The sequence below is a fragment of the Magallana gigas genome, chromosome 3 (genome assembly GCF_963853765.1).
Source record: "Magallana gigas chromosome 3, xbMagGiga1.1, whole genome shotgun sequence".
Taxonomy (NCBI): domain Eukaryota; kingdom Metazoa; phylum Mollusca; class Bivalvia; order Ostreida; family Ostreidae; genus Magallana; species Magallana gigas.
The window spans coordinates 24,213,987-24,241,828 of record NC_088855.1 but is presented as its reverse complement, the minus strand read 5'-3'; the positions used below and the strand labels follow the sequence as shown (position 1 = coordinate 24,241,828).

At 33.8% G+C, this 27,842-nt stretch overlaps 4 protein-coding genes across 6 annotated transcripts; 2 read left to right on the top strand and 2 right to left on the bottom strand.

Moving 5' to 3' along the window:
* Window positions 1-2,631: 2,631 nt before the first annotated feature.
* Window positions 2,632-11,002, bottom strand: LOC105317469 (zinc finger CCHC domain-containing protein 8). The gene is made up of 15 exons (XM_011414111.4): window positions 10,665-11,002; window positions 9,335-9,377; window positions 8,780-8,842; window positions 7,705-7,795; window positions 7,305-7,385; window positions 6,875-6,978; window positions 6,389-6,454; window positions 6,123-6,251; window positions 5,821-5,889; window positions 5,536-5,684; window positions 5,256-5,318; window positions 4,955-5,025; window positions 4,010-4,087; window positions 3,818-3,908; window positions 2,632-3,643 (listed from the first exon to the last, which is right to left on the bottom strand). The coding sequence occupies exons 1-15, from the start codon at window positions 10,954-10,956 to the stop codon at window positions 2,976-2,978; spliced, it is 2,058 nt and encodes a 685-aa protein (XP_011412413.3). The 5' UTR covers window positions 10,957-11,002; the 3' UTR covers window positions 2,632-2,975.
* A 133-nt stretch (window positions 11,003-11,135) lies between these two features.
* Window positions 11,136-15,346, top strand: LOC109617283 (uncharacterized). Its single transcript, XM_034482650.2, has 4 exons — window positions 11,136-11,297; window positions 12,532-12,646; window positions 12,960-13,084; window positions 13,897-15,346. Exons 1-4 carry the CDS (start codon window positions 11,172-11,174, stop codon window positions 15,331-15,333), a joined length of 1,803 nt encoding a protein of 600 aa, XP_034338541.2. The 5' UTR covers window positions 11,136-11,171; the 3' UTR covers window positions 15,334-15,346.
* A 139-nt stretch (window positions 15,347-15,485) lies between these two features.
* Window positions 15,486-23,728, top strand: LOC105317468 (cephalotocin receptor 1). 3 transcript variants are annotated; one of them, XM_066079041.1, is made up of 2 exons: window positions 15,486-15,687; window positions 21,564-23,728. In XM_066079041.1, the coding sequence occupies exons 1-2, from the start codon at window positions 15,685-15,687 to the stop codon at window positions 22,821-22,823; spliced, it is 1,263 nt and encodes a 420-aa protein (XP_065935113.1). In that variant the 5' UTR covers window positions 15,486-15,684; the 3' UTR covers window positions 22,824-23,728. The 3 variants fall into 3 exon arrangements, with proteins under 3 accessions (XP_065935113.1, XP_065935114.1, XP_065935112.1); XM_066079042.1 differs by lacking the exon at window positions 15,486-15,687 and adding an exon at window positions 16,451-16,577; XM_066079040.1 differs by lacking the exon at window positions 15,486-15,687 and adding an exon at window positions 19,639-19,759.
* LOC136273736 (uncharacterized) lies at window positions 23,682-25,983 on the bottom strand. The gene is made up of 8 exons (XM_066079043.1): window positions 25,839-25,983; window positions 25,061-25,612; window positions 24,848-24,919; window positions 24,683-24,739; window positions 24,430-24,504; window positions 24,175-24,300; window positions 23,999-24,086; window positions 23,682-23,829 (listed from the first exon to the last, which is right to left on the bottom strand). The coding sequence occupies exons 1-7, from the start codon at window positions 25,887-25,889 to the stop codon at window positions 24,003-24,005; spliced, it is 1,017 nt and encodes a 338-aa protein (XP_065935115.1). The 5' UTR covers window positions 25,890-25,983; the 3' UTR covers window positions 23,682-23,829; window positions 23,999-24,002.
* Between the last annotated feature and the right edge of the window lie 1,859 nt (window positions 25,984-27,842).

Below are 27,842 nucleotides of genomic sequence, written 5' to 3'. Positions count from 1 at the left end.
AGGTAGAGGGTATATATTTTCATTATTTTCGGCAATTTTACTATGTAAATTTTACAAGTTTGACAAATTTTTATATTCATAAGCACCCGTATGCCTTTCCATACTTCTGTACATTTCCCGCGAAATTATCGGAACCCCTCCTGTTTCGGTTTTGTGAAAATGCCTCCAAGAAAGCGAAAAACTGTCCCAAAAACTACCAACGTATCAGAGGAGACTGTTGCTGAGAAGAAAGCTAAATCTAGCGCCCCTGTTCCAAGAGTTGTCATTGAACACTGGTAAATATTCAATATGCCGCTATATTACATGTATAACGTTATATAGTTGTATGAGATCTTGGATGGTTTAATCTATGGTCAACTCAAAGCCAATATTTTTTTTTTATGATTTTCAATAATTAGGACCTCGTATGCGGGCGCCCCATTAAAGTGATTACTGTCCGTCGGCTGTCAGTCCGATATTACTTGCCAGGGCCCAGGAGCATATATTCTCTCCCTTTGGCCCAATCTGGTTCATACTTTACCCACAGTGTGCCTTTGGGTAAAGGACGTGCAATGACCTTGAACCAAGTTTTTAGGTCTACGGTTAAGGTCATAACAGAAATATGTTTCAAAAATCCTTGTCTTAATTTTATAAATCATTTAATCCCTTACATATTCCCCCCAATATAATCTGGCTCATACTTCACCCACAGATCACATTTGGTCAAAGGGTGTTCAAAGGCCTTGAACAAAGTTTCTAGATAAAGGGCTATGGTATTAATATCAGACCATGTTAATAAATCTTTATCCCTATCATATATTCTCTCCCGTATAACTTGTACTTCACATAAACAGAGCTTATCCTATATTAGTATAGGGTTTGCAGTTGCCTTGAACCTTGACTCTAGGTCAGATGTTAAGGTTATCTCTTTAAAATTCAGTTTCGGACCATACTTTTTTTTCCTATGGCCTAATGTTACTGCAGGTCTGTAGCCCCCAATCTGAAAAAAAAATCGGATGGATGACCTGGGAGCTACAGTTTTGTACGCATGAAAAAGTTACAATTCTTTGGAACAGAAGGTTTGAAAAACAATTTCATGTTATGTGCCAAAAAAGCATGAAAATTTTAAATTTATCTCTAGATCTTTTCAAAATTGGGCAATACTAGTATATCACATTCTAACAATTTTCTGAAAAATGTTGCTTTCAACTAAAAATGTAGGAGGAAAAATGACATTCTTTTAGAACCTCAGTATATACAGTTACATTCTGTTTATGCATGTATATACCAGGAATATATAATTTTTAATTGTTCACATTTTTTTTTTTCATTCAGCAAATCCTGACAGGTGTACAAGAAGAAGGCCACAGCTCTGGCTGAGGCAATAAAGGCAGAGGTTGAGGATATTCACATTGAATATAATCCCTCTGCTCCAAGAAGAGGAAGTTTTGAAGTCACTTTGATAGTGGAAGATGGAGAAACTCAAGGTAAGGTGTATGCAAAGGCACCTGACATAATAAAGTTATCTCATAATAAAAAATATATACCCTCTACCTTATAATTATTAAGTAGAAGGTGTATATTTTTAATAACCGGTATGAAAAAATAATTTAACATTAGGTTATTAGAAAAAGGGGTATATATTTTTTATTATGATTAAAATATATAACATCAGGTGCGTGTGGGTGTAAAGGAAAGTGAAAAATTAATCTGTATGAATAAGTTTCCATCAAGAGTAAAAATCCCTGAATAACGTGCACAGGTTTCATTAATTTTTGCAAATCTGTGCTTATCAAGGTCATCAGGTTTACACATCTACATGAATACTGTACATGCATTTTATTTACCCTTAATATTAACATTTTAATGCAATGTACTTGAAATTGGGAACAAGTTCGGGAAATATATTTCTGTGTGTCCTAAAATGTCCTACCAATTTATAGTCTCCTGTTATGGTTTATTTCATCTTAGAACATTTTTAGCTCATTCCCAACTATACTTCATAAGTATGGTACAACTTGAAATACTTCAGATTGTCTGCTGTGGTTTCATGAATACATGTACATGCATGTCCTTAATGACATCAGTTTTAGTGGATATAGTGAAAGTAAGTTTTAAGGATGCACAAATTTGTGGTCAGTGATCCTACATTGTACCAATTCAAAATGATACTACTTATTGCATTTAATAAACATTTTAATTTTGGGTATCTTTGGTTTTCAACGAATATTGATGAATCCCACATAAGGACCACTGGTTAATATATCTTATATCTTTTCTTTCTATTCCAGAAGTCTTACTTTGGAGTGGTATTAAAAAGGGCCCACCAAGAAAACTCAAGTTTCCAGAAGATCACAAATTAATTACGGACATGATGAAGAAAAACTTGAATGCATAGATTTACCGTATATTTGTTCAACATGACTTTTCTCCTCTTTTGAGCTTTGTTTTTGCTATTTCCTGTAAATGAAGGATTTCATGTAAACTTTGCCATATTTTGCAAATCATGGAAACTTGATGTAAAACACAGCGAAAATAAGCAAATAATGCTCGAAACAATGTTCCAATTGTAAATTAGGAGTTGTCTGTTTTTTGTAGTGCAAGATTCTACATTGGTTACAATATATTAAAATACCTGATAAAACAAAAGTGTTTATGGTTTCATTAAAAATTTAATTGTCACAATTCAAAGATTTACATTGTCATACATAGAGACACATTAATCTATAACCTGTGGACGGGTTTGATCCATAAAGAGAACTTTCCAAGATCGAATGCCAGTCTTAACTGCACTTGCTGATGCCTCATGAATACCTTGTATAAATTAATATTTTCTCTCATTTACTATATCACTAATCTAAATGTTTATTGCTGTAAATGATTATCCCAATATTGTTGATTAGAAGTTTTCTTAATGCATGCATACTAGTCACTATATATGCAGAAAATGTACAAAACATAAAATGGTACAAAATTGATGCATGATGAATACACACTTAATCTATTTTTTTCTTTTTCTTCTTTATTGTTCTAACTCTACTGATGAGATCTCTGATTTTGTCGTAAGTACCCGTGGCATCCGGCAGATTTTCGTACGGAATATGATCCTCTATTCCGTCACCAAACTTGGAACTGTCCGGTAACAGTTCAATAGGTCCCTTCACAATGGGAGTACCGAAATCTTTGGAGATCGAGGCACTGGGTACACTGCCAAAAGAGTTCATAGCTGCATTGTTGGTGGTAGGTTGGGGGGTGCCTGGACAGGATCCACCAGAGCCTAGCTCACCAAAGGTCTGAATTGAGGAAATTGAATCTGTCCTCTTCAGAATCCTCTCCTTTAATGCCAAGAGTTCAGACAAATCAGAGTTACTGTCATCATCACTGGCACCACAGCTGTCCAATATTTGAAGATCTGCATCGCCCTCGCTTGAAGCTAACTTTTCCTGTAGCAGTTTAAGTTGTCCCTCCAGCTCCTCCAGAGAGGGGGATTCTGATCTCTCCGACTCGGTCAAGGAGATCTCCCTGGCTACCCTTGGGAGACTGAGCCTGGGGGCTGGTGGAGTTGGGGGTGGGGTGTTTTGGGGTAAGGGTGGTCTGCTGGGTGGAGTATCTACTGGAAGTGGTGGGACAAACACATGACCATTGACAGATGGTGAAGGAGATTCTAAAATAAAGAGTTTAAAAAATATCATATTGGTATATATAAATACAGAACAAGAAACAAGAAAGTTAACAAATAAGAAAAGTTACAACAACAGAAACAAGAAAGTTAATAACGGGATAGAACTCCCAGAATGTAAAATGTGTCATATTCTTGTCAATTCTGACTGTTCATTACCCTCCACAATGTCCATGTCATCATCCACCATTTTCTGCCTCCTTTTGGCAGACTCCTTTACCTCCTCCAGTTTTCTTTTCTTGCTATTTGACTGGAAGAGAATGTACAAAAAGGGATAAAAAAGAAAAAAACAATGTTAATTATCTTTGAAAAGGACCAAGCTCTTCAGGAGTACCCGGTACATGTACATACCACCTCTTGAAGATCATTTCTTAAAGTTGTAACAAGCTGAATATGCTGCATTGGTAAATATCCATACTTTTCGTGTTCCTTGATGTAAAGAAAAATTTGTTCTTGTGTTAAATATATACATGTATAACAATTTAACAATACCGGTATCTGATCCTCAGCAATGTCCAATAACTCTATTAAGGTGGATCACTACACCGTAAAATATTTTCTTAGAACAGCACAAAATTATTTGATTATGATAGATATCATAATGGATAAGAAGTATTTAAGTCTAATAGGCAAAAAAATATGCAATTTTAGATGAAAAATTACATTTTTAAAAGTTTAATTCCGTTAACATGAACAAAAGCTCCAGGCTGAATTGAACTCATGATCTGCGGTTCAGAAGCCCAATACTTTAACCACTGAGCTATGACGATATACAAACCACTCGAACGATATAAACAGTTTAACAAAACATTTAAATCGACATCTTGTGACGTAGTGTCTTAAAAAGTATAAGTGTAGGTGTAGTGAGGTACCTTAAATTTATCCTGAAATTTTTCATTCGTACCATAAATCTGCCTTTTAAGAAATTTCATTAGTCTCCTAATGTTTACAGTTCGAACACTTATTCGGCAAAATATTTGCCTTCGTGGGCCCATGGATATCTATAGCTTGTAACTACCTAATGTACAGGGGTTCGAGTCACCGCTGCACCTGTATAGACATTTTTAAAAATTTTTATTTCAGTTTGTAATGAGGAAAATTAATAAACGATCGATCCAAAGTGAGAGACATGTTTATTTGTTTGATGATGTATAGTTGTGTACAGATGGTAGAATTTCCAAAGAATACCATTAACGGTAGCAATAATCGGATTGAATCAAAAGTGCCTTGCACAAGAGTCTACCACAACACATACCCAGGGTAAAATGTTAACAACAATAAAACTATGACACTCACATCCTTGACTCCCTCTGCGGGAGGGACCGTAAATCCAGGATACTCTATAATCTTCTCCGGATCAATTTGAGCTGGCGATAAAAAATTAGTTAATTATTCCATCACAAATTTTCATGCACATGTACTAGTAAAAAAAATTAGATTTCAAATACATACCAGTATTTCAAAGATTTTAATTGGCTATAATCTGTTACTAGTACATTGTTCTGAATTTTCAAGTGGGAAATGAAATGTATCTTATAGTATAGCAGACATAAATGTACATGTAAATGCAGAATCAATCATACACTGGCTAGTGTACCTTGATCAGGGAGCTGGTCGTGTATTTCTCCATCTTCCATCATTTCACCTGTTACTAACACTTCTATAAAAGACAAAAACAATTATAATCAGAGACAGCAATAAAGAAATTGACTTAAATTGCTTTTTTCCCAAATCAATGAAAATTGCACAGATATTCTTTTGTTAAACTGCCTACATTTTTGGTCTTAGAAATCGATCAAATTATCATTACAAGCTCAACATTCAGATTGATGTCATTCAACAATGTATTTCAAGGGGAGCAATCTTATTTTGCTTGCCATTTCCGTCCTTGTCAAATATGGATATTCCAGATTCTTTGTTGAGTGCTTCCTGCATCCATCCTGGTGGATATCCAAGGCCTCTCATCCGATAAATAAACTCGGGTAGCTCCTTGGAAGAGATGTCTAACGCCTTGCGTAGTTCTCGACTAAAACATTGTGAAGTTTAACATGGGTTTAAAATAATGTATTTAAACACATATAAAATACAAGGTATTGTTTACAGTAATAAATCAAGCTGTATTATATTAACTATTAGTTTTAGTGCTTTTATAAATAAGTTACCTGACAACACCTGGCTTAAATGAAGCAAATCTTGGATCCTTCTCACCCTCTTCATGATATCTTTGTGACCTGTAATATATCATTAAAAGCCCTGATGATTCAGAAACTAAAAAAAATAATGATATACATGTACACTGTAAACTTTGTTGTACACAACTTGTGCAAAAACACTTGCATACTTTGCTCTCTCTCTCTCTCTCTCTCTCTCTCTCTCTCTCTCTCTCTCTCTCTCTCTCTCCTCTCTCTCTCTCTCTCTCTCTCTCTCTCTCTCTCTCTCTCTCTCTCTGAGATATGACACATACGATTGTCTCTGCATATGTGATTGCTGCATAAATTTCTGTTTGTTCATTCGGATTCGACTGAAGTCCTTTGGCTGTGTACATTCATTGATTCTGTGATCGCCTTCACAATTAAAGCAGCTCTGCTTGGGTCTGATAATTACAGAAGAGAGAAACACACACATATATATATCTGATTATCAAAACTTCACAGACAGCAGTACATGTATTACGTACAATACTCTGATGGACAAAAATTATCTTGGCAAAACATGTACTCGTATGTATACCTTGCCGGTTTTAAGGGATCAGCTGATTTGTCCACTGGCAAAGCTTCAAAAAACACCTGTTCATATCTAAACAATTAAGAAATATATATCATTTTTTCCTATGCATCTGCAAAATGATTAAGCAACACTATATTTTCCCGCATACCTCTAGTTTCTAGATTTATCAATTTCAACGGGATTCTGACATTGGTGTACATATATAAAGTTTTTGGAAGACATCATAAAAATTCTTTTCTTATTTGCTATTCATTAAACTGTATATATTTAGAGTGTGTATATGTGTATTTTCAGCAATACAAATAGGGATGTTTGAATAGCACCATCACATGGAAAAACTGAAGAGAAGGGTGCAACTAACATACATGTATTATTTAACTTCATAATTTGATTTATTGTTCAGAATAAAAAGTGGGTTTCAATAATTTTCAATGTGTAAGCCCCTAAGCATGTAATTTAATATGGTCTGTGATGACACGACAAGGATACGCTGGGATATCCCATCCATAGCTCAGAAGTGGCTCATTCCGTGTCAGAGGGAAACCTAGTTTGTCAATCATACACTCTCTGTGAAATTGACTTGCACCAATAATCTTAAAGAGAAAAAATAAAACATATAACTTTAAGGATCCTTTTCAAACAGCTGTCTAATTAAAAATTGCATTAACTTTTTTTAAATTCTGTAGTCCAAGTTTATTATCACTGTATCACATATCTGCTAGAGTACATAATTATAGCAGTGGATAAATATTTTCACACAATCATTATATTCTCCTTTATTGGATGCTAGTTACCATACAATGTCAATGCATGTAACTCAATAAATGTTTTGATTGCTAAATTGTATTGTAGATTTGGAATTTTTAACGAAGATCGAAATTGGTATGCATGTTTTTGTGGGTTGAATTCTAAGACTTACAGCGTGTGCTTCCCACATTTCTGATGTTCTCAATGAAGAATCTAATTTCCCATTAATGTCAACACAGGTTAGAGTAGAGGACTGGAAAAAAAATAAAGCATAAAATTCTATATTCATACCAATCCATTTTATTTTAGAATTTTTTTTTCTCATAAATACACTTCAAATAAACAGCCTGTGAAACAAGTATGGAATGAAACAACATAATAAAATTATCATGGGAGGGTATAAAGGATTTCTTGAGGAATCTTAATGTACTAGTACTTACAACTGAGAATGCATCTGATATGAATAAAAACAAGGTATTTGTTCACATCTGTTAACAAGCTGCTTCACCACCGAGTCTGTGCCTATCAACTGTTCAAACCTGTGTACAGTTCACCTGTCCTGAGCTGTTTACCTTTAAGTTCAGGTCTGGTATCCTTTCCTCGTCTTGAGCATCCCTCTCCATCAGAACAGCAATAAATTTTTCAATCTCTGGACGGTACTTTCTGCAATTCAAAGAATTTTACTTCTTTAAAAACAGCTAAAGAACTATATATGATAAGAGTTAAATTTGGCCCCCATAATTCGCCATTTTTAAGTGTTTATGGTACAATAAAATGTTAACTAATTTTTTAGAAGAGTTGATATAAAATATATTTTTCATCTATTTATTTGATTTATTTGCACTCACTGGCAGTATATGACGTCAGAAGTGACGCCATTTCTATAATTCAATCAAAATCAGCCAAAAATTGACATTTTTCTTATCTATTTACGAATGGGAAATATAGAGCGCATGCTTGAAGAAGGAAAATTTTTTTGTCACTTATTAGTCTTGGCTAGATACATCTCTGATTAAAATATTTTATTTGTTCGCTCTATGTTTTCGGAAGGAAAAACTGCTTGAAAAAAAGCTGTTTTACGCTAAAAATGCAAAAATGGCGGGAAAAGGTTGTCTTTACAATGTCATATATCTAAATTGTGGGCACTTGAACCAAAATGAATATTATGTAAACACATCATATACATACCTGTACTAAGAAAACAAAGAATGATAGTAAAATGATGATGTTCATTTTAGGGGGCCATTTTAGGCTCTTATCATATATAGTCCTTTATGGGATTCTTTATGCAGTGTATGCCAACACAAAGTAACTGGTATATTGAATGTAATACATACTGCAATGTCGAATATGTACATGTATGCAAGAATTTCTTTAACTTACTGGCTATACAATTATATAATCCCCCAAGATAGCAACTACTACCTAAGGTGCAGCTGTTCTAAGGGGGACAATAACTTGCTCTATCCAAATAATGTAAACATACTACATTATGATTTGGCTGCGTGTTTTATTTAGTGTTTTTGGCAGAATGTGGCTTCCACTAAATCAAGTACATCACTAAAAGTTATTCATATATGCATGGTAATATGTTGTTCTGAAATGCAAAAAGATTCCCTTGCAGTACTAAAATAATAATCATCTTACCTGGAAAATCTATTGTTTTGAAATATGATTTGACATCCAGGACTTTCTTCATCATGAACATATCTGCATAAAAAGTAATTAAAAAGAATTAATGATTAATCTATAACTGTTTACCAAATTTTGTGACAAATGAGTTTATCTTATGAATTACCGTGCAAAAGTGGTTTTTTCTGTGACTTTTTGCAACAAAGCCTAATGTTAAGATAACTGATTGTCTTAAACATATCATATACGAAAGACATGAAAAACAAGTAATGGGAAAGGGCCCTCTTAAATTACATGTAAATCAAAGGTAAACATGTACTGAGTAAAAGTATTGGAGTTTTTACAAAATTTTGTCAAGCTATTTCAATTATCAGCTAAGTAATTCAAAAGAAGTCTGGTTTAAAATTCAAAATCCTATAAACATTAATGGTTGCGTTATCCTGGATGCAGAGATGCATCACCTATGTGGGTGCAATGTCATCATAGAAGTTTAATAATCAAGTTTCGGTAAATTGTGGCTTTGACAAACATAAAATTTCAAGATAACCATAGTTCAACAGAAACACTTACCTTGTAGAATCAATGATTTCTGCAAATCTCTGAAATTTATTTTCTTAAACTTGTTAAGAAACAAGCAAAAAATTGGAAACATCTTGACATACCGGTAAGTACAACATTGTTAACTTGACAATTTTAACTCTATAGAAAAAAATTACTGCAGTTTTAAAATACACCTTTTTATTAGGCCATGAGTTTAAGAAAGAACTTTCATCAGTATATTGAACCAATATAAAACATCATCATGGCACAAACCTTGTTCACATCTTATAACTCTACGACCGACAGTCAAATTTTGGTTGATAAGATATACATTACAAAAGCATTGTATTAAACAATAAAAATAGAAAAAATAAAATTTGACCAAAGTTGTGAACATGCCCTTTCAAAATTAAATACCGATGTAGCATCAAAACATTGAAATGAACAAGGGCGCAGCGAAGATTTTCTAAGAGTATTTGAAAGATGAGAATTTTTAAGAGTTTGACCTTGTAAAATTGAACAAGATGTAAGACCACTTTTACATGAATTTGCAAAGATCATTACTTTTTTGTGAATAATTGTCTCATTTTATAGTCATTGGGAAAACAAACACTTATTAAGTTTTGTTAATACATGTACCGGTACTGACTTATTTTGGGTGATCATTTAAGTAACAAACCTATAATAAGTACTCTTATACTTGTAACTGATGTAAGTGTAGACTGTATCAGGTCCAGTACAATCTCTTGATTTAGTTATAAAGATTGAATAAGATATATAGCTTTATCAAGCTATTCAGAATAGCTTGCTAAAGCTATTTTCTCATACATTTTTCTTAAATGTTTCTTAAATTTTTTCAGCATATATAGAGAATCAGCTTTAACTGCTGTGATAGTTTTCAACTTTGATCAGTTCTGTAAACCACCTTGTGTGCATTGAGGTGTGGATAAGTATGATTTTTTTACATAGTGCTGCATTATTATCAATCAAGTATCTTGTTTACTTTACCTGACCTCTTTTTTTCATTCAAGAAGTAACTGTGTGGCCATGAATCGATTGTTCTAAACTTTTAGATCTTTAAGAGCAAAGTCTCTGAAGGAAACAAAATTGGATGAGTATAAAGGTTGCTTTTTGAGTGGTCCATGGTGTAAATAAGAGTGGTAACAAACTTGTGATATTTTATCCATATCTCATATTACATCTCTTACAAAACTGCATATTAATAGTTATTCTGGATAGCTTATTCAAGCTATATACATGTAGCTATATTAAGAGATTGTACTGCGGACCTTTGTATATTGCACAGTTATAAGCTAAGATTTATCATTAAAATTTAAAAACAAACACATTATCAGGATACTGTCATGAAGTAACTTGAAGTTAGAGTCGTTCTCTTTGGTGTGTTCTTTGCCAGATTCGTTAAACATTCCCTCTGGAATTATCACCGAATCTTCTTCTAAGTCTCCATCTTTACTTTCATTTTCGCTTTCGTCAGATGACTCTCCATCTGATCCCCCGATTGTAAAGAGGATTCGACTTTTATCTTCCTCTCCTTCATTTGTTCGATCGAATGCAATAAACGTAGATGAATCTCTGTCTTTTTCAAACTCGTCGAATAACGCAGAAACACTACCAAACACGTCTTCTTCCATTTTCAATTTTTCAATCAACGGAAGTGTTTTCTGAACAGTCGCGGAGTAAATTAGGCCGATTTCATTTTAAGAAAAAAATATATCATATAAGATTAAGAATAAAAAATAATAAAATTACATACAAGTTAAACTGTGTATATATTGACGTACCAATATTTTTATTTTCATTTATTATCAAAGTGAACAGGGTCGGAGTAAATCATTGAAAAAACAACATGGAGGACAAAAGCAGTTTCAAGCCAACTGTTGAATGTAATATTCTTCACATGGGACCTTATCGCATTCGATATATGTCTCTTCTTCAAGGAGCTGAAGTGACATTCCCATCATCGCTATCTAGTGTAATTGTTTTTTATGATATTCAAATTTAATTTATATTTAAACCACTTTTTTGTCACTCTGAGATGCCATAGATGTTTACCCATAAATCCAGCCCGTTTACTTTAACATAGATAGAATGTTCTGTCGTTAAATGACAGATTTCCTACGGACTCGATTCTCTCTGTGGCCTGAGCGTAGTCTGGTCATGTAAGATTATTTCTTCTAATACAGTCTTCACGAAATCTTGTCAAATTCACACAACCCACACCCCCCCCCCCCCAATAAAAAAATAAATTTTAATTTCATTGACCTGATTACAAAACCAACTGATAGTGACCATCTGTGTATCTGACCATATAAAAAAGGTATAAACATTGAACTATAAAAAACTTAGTGCGATTTGTCAATATTAAAGGTTTTTTAATATAAATTTACTTCAAGAGTAATGTGAGTCTCAATTTATAGATATTTATGCACCATGTATTTACATTTAGATTAGTCTGTCTGATCTGACTGTGGATGAAACTAGCAATTTTAATTCATTATATTTTGGACCAGACCAAGTGTCTGTCTGTAAAGTTGGTCAGATTCTTTGTTTCCTCACAATCTGCTTGTGAGGGGTTATCTTAATATCTGTCACATCAGCATTGCATAGTGTCACCAGATCCAGAACCGATTGCTCTTTTATAACTGAAAATGACAACATCTTTTATTATATGCAACCCTGAGAAGAGTCCAACATTGCCCTCTGCATAAATAAAATTAGTCTTACTAGATAGATGTCAACATATCAACAGTACCTATCTAGCAATTTTATAGTCCTATAATTTTATATTCTTAGAAGATACCAACACTTTTTATTTGAGCCTTTCTCTACAATAAGACCTTAGTTGTCAAAGAGGCAACATATGTATTAGTGATTTCATTACAAGTACTAGCTAGAAAACTCGCAGTCCCATACCCTAGATAACCTGTATAATTTTAGAAGGGTAGAAGTCTTAGAGAATATAATTAAGTATCCTTTTAAACCAGTATATTTTGTAAATAATTTATGCATTGCACATTTTATTTTTCAGTAAAGTTTAAGGTATTATATATGTTATAAATGTATATGTAAACATTTCTTGAGAGTTGACATTCCCAAATGCATTTGATGTATGACTGTAGGCATATGACTGTAGATGCCCAAAGAGCATCTTGTTCTTTCAGTTACAAAAGAAGTATTTAGCATGACAATATCTAATGCCTTTTCAGTGTCGAGGCACACCCTTATTTCTAGCCTGTGATGTCATGCCAGGAAATTCAAACATGTCAAGAATTAGCAACAAGTATGGAAGACTTGGAATGGCAGCCAAATTCATTTTAAAAGGTGAGTTCATAGAGCAGGGGACACAAAGTTAATTTTGATAGGCTAAAAAAAAAATGCCTACACTGAAAAATTTACGTTTCATCGAAAGTGGTATTTGAGAGAGTTAAAACTTAATTACTTGTTAGATTTTGATAATACATTGTAATTATATTCAAGTAATTGCACATTAGAGTAAGACTTTGCTGTTTCATAACAACAAATGTGTTAATTACCGTAGAAAGACCTGATACTAAATTTTCAGTGTTGTAGAAGCTGCAAGCAGTATTTTGAGTATTTGAGACATTTCCATATTCATAATTTTTTTTTTTTTTAGATTTTCATCTTGATGGATATTCCAAGTCGTCAGCATTGTGGTTCTTCACCATACATGGGCTTTTTGAACTGGCTTTTAGTTATCATCTCAGATCATTGCAGAAAGAATGTATACACCACTTATCTGTGAGTTTGACTTATTTAATGTTACACCATCACCATTAATATTAAAGAGCTAAATGGGAAGCATGATAAAGGAAGCAAATTTTTAAGCTTTGCTTTTTTTTTTTTCTGACAGTTGCAAAGTATATGAATTATAATAAAGGTTCAGCATTTGCAATTTTATATTCTCCCAAATTGATACCAAATTCGAGAATTGCAGAATTAAATACTAGCTTAAAAAAAGAAATCTACAGTATATGTTATAAGTAATCTACCATTGAACATAGAAAATTGATCTCAAGATAGTTTATCTTATATAGGGTTATATGAAGCATGGATTCCCACTTGATTCACAGGACTCACAATTTTGCTGAGTCCCTGTTTGATGTTTAACTTTATGAAAATCCCAAATTTCCATAGTAACTATGACATTTTTATGAATTTGTTTGCAGACAAATAGCTTATAAAATATTGCATCTTAAATGATTTTTCTATACACTTAGCTAATCTTCTACTGAGAATTGTCATTTGTTACTCTCGCAGATTATTATGTATGAGCCGACACTAGAAAGTGGCACTTATCCATTTTGTAGATTCTTGCGTGAAATACTTTATTATGTATACCGGTACATGTATAAGCTGCGCTTACATATAATCATATATTGTAACTGTATGCTCAAAAGTATTTCGTTTTTAAAGTAAAATGAACAGTTTGTACGGGCATTCATTGCAAGCTTGTTTTTTTTATACTACATGTATAAAGAGAAGAGATACATGTAATATATGAGAGAATTATCTAAAGCTGTTGATAATTATAGTTTCTATTATCATTTCAGGACTTGTGGTTGAAGTCCTACAATGCAGAGAATTTGCCATCTGAAACTATAGAGGTGACGTTAGAAAAGACTGTGATGAATAAAGCAATGTCACCATTTAAATTGGTCTCGGAGACACCTACTGCTGATTCTCACAACTGCTCGACTCAACCAGATAAAATTCCTGATAATGGGCATATCAAGCTAGGGGAAGGGACTGGACATGATCAGGACAAGATTGCTTCTGTGGGCAGCTTAATGTATGATCAAATGAAAATAACACAGAAAGAAATGGAAAACTCGAACATTGATACAACAAGAAATAATGATTCCATAAGAACTAACAAAAACCCTGTTGTTAGGGACACTTGTGTTAATAAGATCTGTGAAGATTGTGGACAAACCCTAACGTGTACAACTTGTAATCTGAATTGTTCTAAAAATTTAAGAATAACAGAAAACCATAATATTTCCAGCAAATTAAGTAGAAATAGAGATAAACCTGGAAAGTGTTGTCTGTGTTTTCAAAACTTAGGTGGAAAGAACAGTGATATTGCCCAATACAAGATTTGCAGTGCATGCCTTAAAACCGTTAACACTGATACATCAGATGATAGACTAAGTGTTACCAATGGAAGGCAGAAATGTGGACTTAAATCTCAAGAGTCCTGCAGTGTGAAGTGTGCAAAGAAGACTTGTATTGAAAAAGAGCAAAGTGATGCTGGCATCGGAATGTTTAAATGTCAATTTTGTGACAGACTGAATGGCTACAATGGCCAGGGCATCAAGAAAAAGAGGGAAGTCTATGCAATAACTATGCTAGATTCTTTGTTACCTTGGGATGATTTGTACAATTTAATACAGAGGGCCTTGCATAATCATCTTTCTGTAGGGGAGCACTTGGAAAAATGCCTTAGCCTTCTTGAACTTTTAAACTACCATTTCAGAGCCAGTGATGAAGGCAAGGGATTTGATTTAGACTTCCTTAAGTTCTGTTGTGTCAAATTTAAGAATTCTAATACCACAGTGGACAGACAAGACTACGATCTTGAATTCTCTAGAGGCAAAGTGAAGTTTTTGACGATCGTAAGCATGTGGCTCGGAAGTGAATTTAATAACTGTTCCACCACAATTTCCAGAAGGGTGGATGAATTTAAACAACAACACATCAACTGTATTGACAATTTGCCTCCTGCCAATGAAATTGTAGACCATATATTTCCTGTTTTTATGTCTGCCTTTCTCCTCCATTGGCAAGGATTCAGCTCCATTATGAATGGACTCAATGAGACTCAATTGATGGCTGAGCATAACTACAACAGCAAAAAGCCAAAAATGGAGGACTCTCACACAGGGCCCAATTACCCTCTCATTCAACTCATTCTTGAATTTGCAAATAATGCTCTCATATCTGGTGTTGCCCATGTAGTGTTTTCAAAAATTAAATACACAAAATAAACATTGTCAAAACGTTTGTGCTTTTGATTGAAGTAGTTTCAAGAGTTTCAAGATGATTGCCAGTAAGCATTGGGTAGTTTATTTGATATTTTAAAGGAAGAAGGAAGTGATTTTTATATGTGTATTAATGGAATAATCCAAATCAGGCGTCATTACCAGTAACTGTTATTCTCCAGTTTTGGCTGTTTTGAAACTCTACTGTTAAAAGTGCTTGTATTGTTTAGTGTTACATGTATAACACTGAATATTTTTAATGATACCAAGTGACACAGAGAGACATATATTACTGGACAATTTGTTTATTTAAGATTGGTTTCAAACAAGGCAAACCCAGGAATTTTCACAGAATTAATGGTAAGGATATTTTTAAGAGTTGAATAAAACTACCGTATTTTAACTCTTGGTATATAGTTTAGAATCAGATGCCAGTAAAAATAGTATGGGTAAACCTGTTTTAGCCCATTTATTGTTCTGAAACCAGTGGGTAGTAAAGTTTTAACCCCATCCACTTGATCCTCCCCTCCCCCCCCCCCCCCCCCCCCGCCGATAATTAAAACTTAGCGGACGGAGCGGGGAAGGGGGTGTAATGCATAAAATATTATTTTACAAACGGTATATTCACAATGATACAGGAACTAAAAGTGGGTTTGGAAAGGTTCACAAGCTATGACATAATTCAATTTGTTGATTTGATAACGAATTATAAACAAGTTTCGGTAAGTTAATTTGCTTTTTCATGGATATTGCTGCACATAACGACTGCACTATGCCAAATCTTCATATCAAGGGAAAATAAACATACTAGCAGCTTCCTGGTTTGGAGAGGGGGGGGGGGGGTTATGGAGTTGCGATTACGCGAATTACAAATTCTGTGACTCGATCAATATACAGAGACTTGTTTATGACTAAATAATTGAATAAATAGTATGTGCTACCCATTATTTCATTTTTTTTAAAAATTAAAGATCTCTCTCTCTCTCTCTCTCTCTCTCTCTCTCTCTCTCTCTCTCTCTCTCTCTCTCTCTCTCTCTCTCTTACATTAAGCTTTATCAAATGATTTTTCCATATACCAGTTCTCATGATTTATATTTAGAATATTAGAATTAAGAGGACATCCTTGTGTTTTGAATAAAAAACGGGAAATAAGTAATAGTTAAAATGCCATAGTTAATCCATACAGCAATTGTCAAATCAAGGGTCGGACTATACATCCTTTCATGGATGCAAGATCACGTAGATAAAAGGTACGTTATTGGTTGCTTATTATGAATACCATAGGTTGGAGTTTGGAATTTCGCTTATTGATGGAGGGAATATGACATTTTTTATTCAATATGCATGTTACTGAATGAGAATTTTACACTGAAAGTGGTACATGATCAAAGCAAGTATAATTTCAACAGAGAATTAAACAATTAAATTAACCTTATTTTGGGCACGTAAGCAACCCCAAATTGCAATTTTAAATCTTTTATCAAATTATGTTCGGTGAAGGAACGGTTGCTTTATTACAGATACATGCACCTCAACGGTTGAATGCATATATTTTTCTTGATTTGCGTGTGTGTGTGTTGGCAATGTTTGATAACTCTAAATACAGGCATATTTCATTGAATTCAATTACATATAGATATTGTCCCCATTTATAATTATATATTATGATTATCTACATGTACCCATAAAAAGAAATGTTTAAGTTCGAGTGTTTCTGCGTTTAAATACCTGGTCACATAGAATTAGTTTCATGTTGCATAATCTGATCTGATCACCTCAGCTGAGCAAATATGTCAAAACTTTGTAAAGTTTTAGATACCATAAACATATGTTCCTTTTATTTTTATCCATACATTCATTTGAGGTGTTTCGAATCACCTCGCATTTCGTGTTTTCGGAAGTTTGAGGTGTTCGAAATATCAAATGAAAATTTACAATTATTATCAGCACTATATACATTTTTTATTTAAAAATGTCTATATACAAAATTGAAAGAGGGGATATGATACATTAGTAGATTTTTTTTTTAATTGATAATGATTGAATTAATGAAAATAATAATATCAATATAAGAATATCATAGTAGTACTCGCTATCCTCTGCATTGAGGAAAATAAACGCTGTTTGTGGTATTCTTACTTATGATGTAGCCTTATAAATCGAAAAAATTGACGAATGTATATTAATTGATCGGCAATTTTATAAAGTTTCATAAACAGTAAATGCTTATTACAAAACCCATCAAAAGTAGACCCAATTGCTGCATTTTCAACCCCCTACATTTTAGGGTATTTCGAATCACGTGTGTACACAATGACTGCACCGGAATAAATACATGTGTATAAAATTAAATATTTTTCGCTAATTTTTTTTAATGAAAAGCATTGATGTTCCATATTTGGGCCATTTTTTTGTCATAAGAATCCTTGTCAAAGTCGCTATTTCAACGACAGAATTAATTTGTGACACAGATCTGTTTCTTTTACATATGATTTTTGAATTAATCTCCGTTATGTTCATACCAAACAATAAATAATAAACAAAAAGCTTACATATTTTGCAACGAAATCGTAAAAAGAATCAAAGTACTGAAGTACTGAAAGCCGGGCTCTTTTGGTGTGTCTTTATGCATATTGTGTAGTAAAGAATGAAAAAAATCTCTCTCTCTCTCTCTCTCTCTCTCTCTCTCTCTCTCTCTCTCTCTCTCTCTCTCTCTCTCTCATGCTTTTAATGTCGGCAAAGCGTCAGAGAGCGACCAAATTTTGTAAGAGGCTATAAACAAAAAATATGTTTGTCTAGTAGAAAAAAGTTCAACAGCTGCTGCCTTGAATTTTGCAACAAGCGTTATATATTCAATCCCCATTTCTTCAACGCGCAGCAAAGTAGCTCATGGAAATTCATGCGCATTGTATGTGTCCAAAATGCATAGTCTTGTTTTAAAAACACGTTAAGTCTATCAATAAGAAAACTAAAAAAAGATAGACAATTCTCTCGAAATTCAAAAAAGGAAACAAAATGCCAACACTTTTTGATATAGCGGAAGCTTTTACTTTGACGCAGTTTGGTTTTTTTTTGTTTACTTTTGAAGTTGTGCTATTTATAGTTACATTGTCGATTTGCCTGCCTACAGCCAAGACTCTGCTTTCAGCAGAGCCCAGCTAAAAATGATTTGAAGTACCCCACATGGCTGTATATTAAATTAAAGTACAGATATCATTTTTAGTACGATAATAACATAAGGCTTATAATACGATAATCATTATCCAATGTGTTTGTATGGAAAAAAAAAAACCTTCCATTTTTAGCCGGGCTTTGCTGAAAGCTGAATGTTACACAGAGAACCATGTTTAATTTGTCAGATATATTGGTTTTTCATTTGTTTGCGAATAAATTTAGAGTTGATTTTTAATTACGTGTTTTTTAAACAAGACTATGTGTTTTGGGCACTACTTTTTCGAAGCATTGGTGTTTGGCTGCACATGGAAGTAATGAGGGAAAGGGGGTTGATTTTATAACGCTTGTTTCAAATTTCAATGCAATTGTTGATTTTTTTCCTACTAGACAGACATAATTTATTTATAGCCGCTTACAAAACAATTCAGTCGCTCTCTGGTGCATTTCCGACATTTAAAGCATGAGAGAGAGAGAGAGAGAGAGAGAGAGAGAGAGAGAGAGAGAGAGAGAGATTGCCAGTTTTTACTTCACAATGTGCATAATGACACATCAAAAGAAGCTTTCAGTACTTCTTCAGTACTTTGATTATTTATGGAATGCGGATTATGTAGCATGCAATTCATATTGTATTTGAATGGCATTTTTCAATGAGACGTTTAACAACACAATCATTCAATCAATCGTCCTCAACACTATTGGATGACATCGGCGGGTTTATGATTTAAGGTTATATAAATTGGGATTAAGGTCAAGTTTTGTGATTTGTAGTTCATATATATTGTAGCTGCAATATTTTGCTCTTTGTTCCTAACATGCCACTTACCACAATTTGTATTCTAAGAGTATTTGCTTCCAAATTTGTTTTGTGTTTTAATGATAGTGTATAAGCAGCTGTTGTATATATTAAAGAGATAAGGTGAAAAAGAAGGCCAAGAGTATTCTAAAACTACTACATAGATTTTGATACCACCATGGTATTTACACGTTGTATGACGACTGTATGCCGTACTGAGGACATCTGGGCCACACGGTGGATGTCGCTGTCATTTATAGAATGGCTCACGACTTTGAACGATCACGGAGCCCGGTTTCGTCGAAACACGCATAAAATAGACCACACTGCGCTAAATGAAAATACATCGAGGAAATTTCCGTGTCATGTACATATGTGTTGATATTTGTGTGAAAAGGAAATTAAACTATAGGAATGGCGCATTTTACTAGGAATTCGGCAATAATTACACGTGTTCCATATCAGGTTTTCATTATTGCAATATATATAAATAAGAAATATTCTTTCATAAAACAAAACTTCCTATATTAGTGGTTCATAAGGGTTTGAAGGTAGTGAGCATTGCAGAAAAACCAACTCCTTGACGCGTAGTCTTTATTTTTACTTGCATAGCCTTCTGAGACACCAAAGCCATTTTCATTTTCGCTTATATTATTCTAATAAAGTAAGTACATGTAACATAACTTAAAGGGTCAATGTCACGATTAGAACAAGGAATGAACGATAGATAAAACGATTAGTTCTAAAAGGCTTTTGACAAATTTCTTATTTTGGCGGAGGTTAAATGTCTGTGCTTTTAAGTATCCACTTTTAAAACACTTTAAAAAAATATCAAAATGTTATTAGTGTACATCAACATTTTATTTCAGTTTTAAATTATCTGTATCAAATAAAAAAAAAATAGTCGTCGTTGTATTTTGGTAACAGACAGTATAATGTAAGGGTTATATTTCCGTTCTGATTCTGATGATATGATCTACTGTCATCGAGAACGAGGAGGGGACGAAGAAAGATGAATTCCAATCACCTGTCTATATATATCATTCAAATTGTTTACACGAACAAGGTCCCGCACTCCAACTCTGATCTTCCTTGTTTAGCATTATATAATTATATACTTAATTATACTTACATATCTTGCATGACATTGATATGACTAGTAGTTCCTTCAATTCATTTAGGTGAGGGGAAAGTATTTGAGAAGGTGCAATATTTCGGGCAGTCAATAAGATATTAAATGAGATGAAAAAGGGACCATCTTTGCTGTAAATAAATTAAAAACAGCCTATGATATCTATAAAAAAAATGAGCTGATCCAACAATCTTCTACGATATGATAAAACTAGTGGCACAGGACACAGGTAGCTCAATGTAACCAATTACATTAGAAAAACAAACTGAAATAAATGCAAATTTAAAGTATTTGAAAATACTCCCTCATATAACTACCAAAGCTCATTTCATTTTACAAAAAGCCCATTTTCTGTGAATTTCATTATTAGGATGCACACTTTGCAAAAGCGGATTGTTGGATCAACCCTGGTGCCAAAAGTCAAAAGGACAATAATCACCAGCCTTCTTTGTCGCGTTATGTTATATAACGGATTATCCCTTTGGGATTAAACACTTCCTTCAGTGTGAGGGTAGCCCCATCTTCGCACACTGAATCAAAATACGTGTAGGAAATTAATTTTAACGTCAAATGACAGAGATACATCCATAAACTACAAAGGCCTCTATACGAAATTGAAATTGAATACATTTCGATTATAATGCATTCAAATTTATTGACTAGGTGTACTATGGTCATGGTACTATTACTTCCATTTTGTCTGCATTCTAAAACTCATTTCAAGACATGTTTTTAAAAAATGCTGATGCATTGAAATTTCTTGCAAGGAGGCCATGGTATCATTGATTTTTGATGCTCTAAAACTGTTTTTTTCTAAATTGATTCTTGATTTTAAAATTGATTTTTTATGGATTTTTATATTAAAGATTTTTCAAACTGTTGTAAGTGTATATATACTATTCAATTTAATGAATGTTAGATATGTGGATCCCACAATTAGATTTCTCTTGATACCCCCACAAGGGTATAGTAATTGAATTTCTAAAATGTATATCCCATTATCCTTACATATAATTACCAAATTAATTTCCTTGAGGAAGTTTGTAGTATATCAAATAGTATTAGTACATTTACGCACATTTACAAAGATGGATACAAGTATTTAAATGCTCTCTTTGTGTTTCATGCCAATTGCAGATGGATCCGATGGCAGACGACTGGAACAACACTGCAGCAGGCCGTGTACAGGATTGGAACGACCACATGGCTTTAATCTTTATCCCAGCGACCGTGTTCCTGGCCGTCTGCTTCATCTTGGGAATCATTGCTAACCCTACAGTCATCATCGTCTTCTTGCTGCGAATGAAGAGTTCTCGAGATGACCGCTATTTCATACCGTTCCTTTCATTCGTGGATCTGTTGGGGTTGACGTTAAACTGTTTCGGAGCTTGGCTACAGTACTTTCCGTACGTACATGATGACAACTTTTTGTCTGTTCCTTGTAAACTGTATTGGTTTGGGAGCTCCAGTATCGCCTCGTTTTCAGCTTTCATCCTCATTGCCATTGCAGTCCAAAGGTACTTGAAAATCTGCAGACCTTACGGAAAACAAATGGATTTGAAATTACGACGCTTATATTTGGCCGTTGCTTTATTTATTTCTTCCGTCATTGCGTTTCCGTTTATATTATTTTACGACATGGTTCCCATATACAGTTCCGACTACAACGTCACCGGCTATATTTGTTCCCGTGGTCAGACCGACTGGTTAAATAATGAACCCATGGTGTACAGTGTCACTATTGCTTCTCTAGTGTTCATCAATATTATTCTGTTGATGACCATTTATTGCTCGATAGGGAAAGCAATATTCAAGCAGACACGTTTGAAGAAACGCAGAAATTTGAGCGCCAAAAGAAGAATGGGAAGAATTAACATGGACACGACCAGTTTCGATGTGGAATCCATGAACGGTCAAGGAGAAAACGGAACACTAAAGAACGTCCAGAGTGATGACGTATCCGAATACTCTGAGTGGACCCTGGACAGACGAGATACCAGGAAAAAATTCAAAGGAACGGAAATGTCAAATATACCGGAACATCCAGCCGGAAATTCCCTGGATCTTGAAAAAATTCGAGATACCGTCAGAGCAACAACTAAAACAATGCATTATTATCGAAATCTACGGAAACGAATTGACCGATTTACGTGGATGTTCCTTATTTTAACCACTGTTGCTGTCATAAGTTATGTTCCCAAAGCCACTCTCTTCATTTTGGAGTCTTTGGACATTCTCTTTTGGACGAAATTTTCGGATCCCTTGAGGGCGGTAGTAGAGGTTGTCTATCGTCTTCACGCGTTACATCACACATGTAATGCTTTCATTTACGTATACTTCGACACACATTTTCGCGCCGAAATCAAGAAGTTTTGTACTCGAGTATCCGAACGTTAATTAAAAAGATGAATTATAAACAAAAACAACACTTCAGCAATAAACTGCGTTTTACGGTTCTAAACTCCGATTGATTTTAAAAGATGTACTCAGAATACTAATATACCAACAATCAATCGATAATGCCAAGTTCATTAAGAAAGGTTGTTACGGTTGCATCTGCATTTAACTCACTGGACAATTTCAAACCCTTTTATCAGATGTTGATGGTACAATATATAAATATGCTTACATCACATTGAATTTAAAGAACGTTCTGGCACCGCCGTCACCAAGTTTCCTCAAGTCAATACTCAGCATTGAGTCTGAGGTTTTTTTTAACTTCAAGTTATGTATACTTCTTTCGTGATTTTGAGTTGAGGACTTAGTTGAGGGATTAGAAACTTTGGTGACGGTTGGATCCTTGGAGAGATGGTGAAAAAAAAAACTCTCGTTACATTTTTATGCACTTAGTTTTGTTATGTACATGTATCTAAGAAGTGTCGATTCCATTTTGTAAAATAAAGGATAAGCTCATAAAACAATGAGTTCCGGCAATATTAGTACCTACCCCCGGTAAAATCAACGTGACATTTTTTTATGCAAATAGATATTCCCAGAAACAAGGATTCGAAAGTGTTAGCGGATCAAATATTTGCTCACCTCCTCCTAAACCGATATACAATAACTATAAGAGTGAAATAACTCTTTCCTGGGGGCTTTGGAATTCAAACAGAAGAATATCGTCAGAATGTGTCATGAGATACCAGTAATTGTTTTGCGCATATATATATATATTTTTTACAATAAATCTTTTCTGTATACCCTCGTCCCGCCATCGTTGCAAGCAGTTGAAGAAAAAACAAATACTAAAACATGTCTATTTTATCTTTGTATTATATTGTAATAAAAAATTCATAAATAATGCTCAATTTTGAATGTACATGAAGTTTTCATCAGACTGAGAGGCTGTTCCAAAGTTTGTTAATGTCGCGGAAATATTTTGAAATTCCTTGGGAAAGCAAATCTGAAAAATGAAAAACAACTTTTAAATATTGTGTTCGGTTCCGGTCGCTGGATAGGTTCGTCATATACATAATAAAAAATATACTGCCGATGACTACCTGTGACAGGAAGTGATAGGTACTAGTCAATGGATGGCGTTTTATCATAGTGCAATTAATATGAATTCTTACCAAGCTAGAAATTATCAATAAACTGCACTCGGTTGAGGTCCATTCGACCGGCCTTGGCGAGAGCTTCTCTGTGGTTACGGGTTTTTCTCTGAATTTAGAAAATAAGCATTTACATTTGATGCCCAGATATGGAATTGAAATGAGATAAAACAGGACGGAAAAGACCAAATGCCTACCACATAGGGCGTGTGTCGTGCGCAGAAGCCCGGCTTCTCCCGTAGACTTTTTGGCTTGGGTTTCGTATAGTCGATCTTCTGTCTCACACTTTCGTGTTTGAAATCGACTCTGGCCAACCATTCACACTTTATGAATAAAATTATTTTAAAATCGTCAGTTACATAACAATGTTAAGAAAAATATCACATTGATTTTAAGAAAAATAATATTTTGAGATTCAATAAGGAAATTGGATTAGTAATTAGTAAGCGTACCACGTGTGTGGGAAACTGCAATGTTGGTACAAGCCTCTGTGATTCACATTCGTTTATCAACCGTGTCATGTGAGACTAAAAAATCAAGAGCACTCTCTAGATGAATAAATATGAATATTTATAATTTAAATTCGATAAAAAGTGTTATTATTCCGAAAAATATTCATGTTGAGAATATATCTTTCATATATTAAAAAACATTTTGACAACAAAATCTCTGTACATTAGATATATTTCTCGATTATCTCCTTACCCATTCTTCCATTTGTTCCTGCCATTCGCTAACAAGAGGTCGAAACACCATGTCTCGCTGAAAGATACAACATTTGAAGCTGAGCATTTTTAATTACAGTACCCTTTTTTCCCAAATTAGAGACAAAAAGCAGACAAAAACTTGTACTTTCACAGAGATACTTACGCCTGTAGCCAGGACGTTCTGTGCGTACCACAAAGCTTGGTCTGTTGGGATGTAGCAATCTCTGACAGGGGTCTGTAATAATACACGTACTATATAGATACTAGTAATATAACTTAAGTTAGTTGCATTAGATTTTATACAAACAGTTAAAGAGAACTTTGTGAAAGAAAGAGGGTTTGGTAAAATGTCAGAATACTGTGTACTTTGACTAACATTATTGTCATTGCCCTCTGAAGTTTCCAGTTCTGACCATGTCCTGTATTTTCGACCGAACTCATCGGCTTCTGAGTGGGTGAACAAGAAGTCCAGGGTATCTGAGGGTAGCCACCAAGACGGTTCGTCATTATTCAATGCTGCATGCTCCTCTTTAGATGTCTTCTCTACTTGGAAATCTGTCACGGTGCTGACTTGGGCATCTCCATTGAAGTTCTCCTTTAGGGAGTATTTGTGGTCACCGTGGAGTGCAAATTGTGTCGTGTCTCCGTTTGAAGCTCCCACAGAGCTATGTGTTTCAGCCGGCGTGTCAATCTCCGTTGCTTTTTCGTTGCTCTGGAGGGTTGTTTTTAGTTTCTCAATAGAAATGGATGAACTAGGCAGGGAAAGCGCTGAGATTCTCTCGTAGTTATTTGAAATTGTCGTCTTTTTCTCTGCAGTAGTTACGTGCCATTCTTCCGCTCTAGGATACAATTTCGGAACACCCAAACCGTCGGTCTGTGGTGTCCACTGGGCAAGGTGAGGTCTCACCCACTCTTTGTAAGGCTTAAACTGTCAATTATAATCTAACGATTACCTAATATTAACATTTCAAAAAGATTAACGTTAAAATTAAAAATAAAAAAAAAAAAGATTAAAGAAAATTACTTCAACAAAAGAAGTAAAAGACCAATCAGTTATAAATCATTTAAATTAGCAGTTAGGAATAATAAAAAAAAAAGTACTTAGAAAATTCAATAAAATTGATTTTCAGGGTTGTAATAAACAATCCAAATACCCTGTTGGTCTTGCGTGCACTACAATGCTCGAGAATAACTTTCAATTTCATGACGATATTGTTAATATTTATCACTAATTTATCTGCGTGTACGATCACAACAAAAAGGCGCCGTATCTATGACGTGACGTTAGCACATATTGTGACGTCATTAAATATTTTAAAATCATATGAAGATAAAAGAAATTAAAAAAAGAAACAAAATCATATTTTTACAAAGTTTCAGGCATTTTAAAATATTATGTCACAAAAGTTATTATTATTATTCTAAATTTTTTATTTGAGCAAGACCGATATGGATGTTTGCATGAAAAATATTTATCTTTTTGATGGAAGGAAAAACACGAAAATCAGAGTAATACAGAAAAATACAGATAAAAAATATTATTAAACCAACTTACCACCTTTCCAAGTCATTCCTTTTCAAACGTGTAAAACGTTGCGTTACGTCATAATGCTCTAGCATTGTTGGTCACGTGAGTAACGTCATCATATTTCGCAGGCAAAACAACTGCTGGTAAAAGGACCCAACCTTGCTTGACATGCATTATTTAGTAAAAAAAAAAAAACCTTGAATTGTATCTACCAATCCATCTTGGTTGTCAAGGGAAAAATATAAGAAATATCTAAAATTGTAAGGGCCTGTTACAATTAGGTGATCTAAATACGTCATGTACTTGACATGTCTATTCGACGAAAACAAACAAAACCATAATTTTATATAAAAATACATAAATAATTCAATCTATGTACTCATTGCATATTAAGAAACTTTTTTATCATTTTTTTAATTGAAAACAAAAATGAGAAAACAAAGGAAAGAATTTTTAAGAGGTTATTGAACATGTTCATCTTATGGCGTTATTTCTTGAAAAAATTAAGCATTTATTAATTTCGTAATGATATCTTTTATTTACGCATTATTTATTCATTACAGCGTATCGTTATTGTTATTTTTCTTTTAACTAATTAATAAATTTATTATGAAAATTTAGTAAAATTCACTTAATTACTGTTAACGTACGTAAGTACTTAAACTATAAAAAAAACTCTGTCCCGAGTTTTTGCTTCCATCACTTTTCGCTTGATATTTCGATAATAATAAATACCTTTGTGCTCTAACTACTTTATCCATTAATATGAAAAATGTCCAGATTATCTGTTTTGAAACGCCCCCTCTACCGCTTCATGTTTCAATACTGTTACACGTCCCAAAATAGAAAGTCTACGGGGATTTTGCATTGCATCAGCCATTAATAAGGCCGGATGATAACGTTGAAAAATTGCGCGAGGCGTCCCGAGTCTTTTGAATGGAGAAAAGATGTAAACATTTCCCATTATAAATCTCCGTAAGAAAATTGTTTTTCGTTCCTGTGAAATTTTATGAGTAAAAAGGGATAGTTTGTCAATGAAGATATCTTGATATCTTGGATATTTTCCATTTCATTGATTTCAACTGTACTTCTTTCACAGGTATGTGTATTTTTATTAAAAATCATCAATAAGCGATGGAAGCAATAACTTCGGACAGACTATAGCTAAAAGAAACAGCCAAATCGTCTGTTGTGAGACTTGGAGTCTAACATTATCATGATTATTTCATGCAGTCCGTGAGTTTTCTTAGGTCTCTGTAGATTTCGACCAATCGATGAACAGGGCGTGTCAATTTCAGTCCTGTCACTTTCTTGTCAGTTTCAGGCGCTGTAGATTTCGACCAATCGACAAATGGGACGTGTAGATTTCAGTCTAGCTGTTTCAATAAAGCTATGAATTAACTATAAATTTCTGTAAGAAATAGAGGAAATAATACTAGGTAGATATAGATATAAAAATTGGAATCTCATATTACTTTAACATACATGTATGATTTTAGTGAAAAAATATTGACAATTCTGCATGCAGTGTGTTTGTATGTCCTATAGAAATAAACAGTGGTGTAATATCATTTTCGTACAATTCGAGTTTGGTAGCAGCTTGGGATACATTAGATATGTATTGGGGTGA

What these genes read in the sequence shown, in the direction of transcription:
- LOC109617283 (XM_034482650.2), top strand. Translation starts at nt 11,172, where the DNA reads ATGGAGGACAAAAGCAGTTTCAAGCCAACTGTTGAATGTAATATTCTT. An exon ending in TCCCATCATCGCTATCTAGT is followed by an intron (nt 11,298 to 12,531) that starts GTAATTGTTTTT and finishes ATGCCTTTTCAG; the next exon opens with TGTCGAGGCACACCCTTATT. An exon ending in AATGTATACACCACTTATCT is followed by an intron (nt 13,085 to 13,896) that starts GTGAGTTTGACT and finishes TTATCATTTCAG; the next exon opens with GACTTGTGGTTGAAGTCCTA.
- LOC136273736 (XM_066079043.1), bottom strand. Translation starts at nt 25,889, where the DNA reads ATGAAATTGAAAGTTATTCTCGAGCATTGTAGTGCACGCAAGACCAAC. An exon ending in TGCAGTTTCCCACACACGTG is followed by an intron (nt 24,301 to 24,429) that starts GTACGCTTACTA and finishes TTATTCATAAAG; the next exon opens with TGTGAATGGTTGGCCAGAGT. An exon ending in CACGACACACGCCCTATGTG is followed by an intron (nt 24,087 to 24,174) that starts GTAGGCATTTGG and finishes TTCTAAATTCAG; the next exon opens with AGAAAAACCCGTAACCACAG.
- LOC105317469 (XM_011414111.4), bottom strand. Translation starts at nt 10,956, where the DNA reads ATGGAAGAAGACGTGTTTGGTAGTGTTTCTGCGTTATTCGACGAGTTT. An exon ending in TATGGATGGGATATCCCAGC is followed by an intron (nt 6,455 to 6,874) that starts GTATCCTTGTCG and finishes TTAATTGTTTAG; the next exon opens with ATATGAACAGGTGTTTTTTG. An exon ending in CCGCAGAGGGAGTCAAGGAT is followed by an intron (nt 4,088 to 4,954) that starts GTGAGTGTCATA and finishes CTTTACATCAAG; the next exon opens with GAACACGAAAAGTATGGATA.
- LOC105317468 (XM_066079040.1), top strand. Translation starts at nt 19,709, where the DNA reads ATGGCGCATTTTACTAGGAATTCGGCAATAATTACACGTGTTCCATAT. An exon ending in TTACACGTGTTCCATATCAG is followed by an intron (nt 19,760 to 21,563) that starts GTTTTCATTATT and finishes TGCCAATTGCAG; the next exon opens with ATGGATCCGATGGCAGACGA.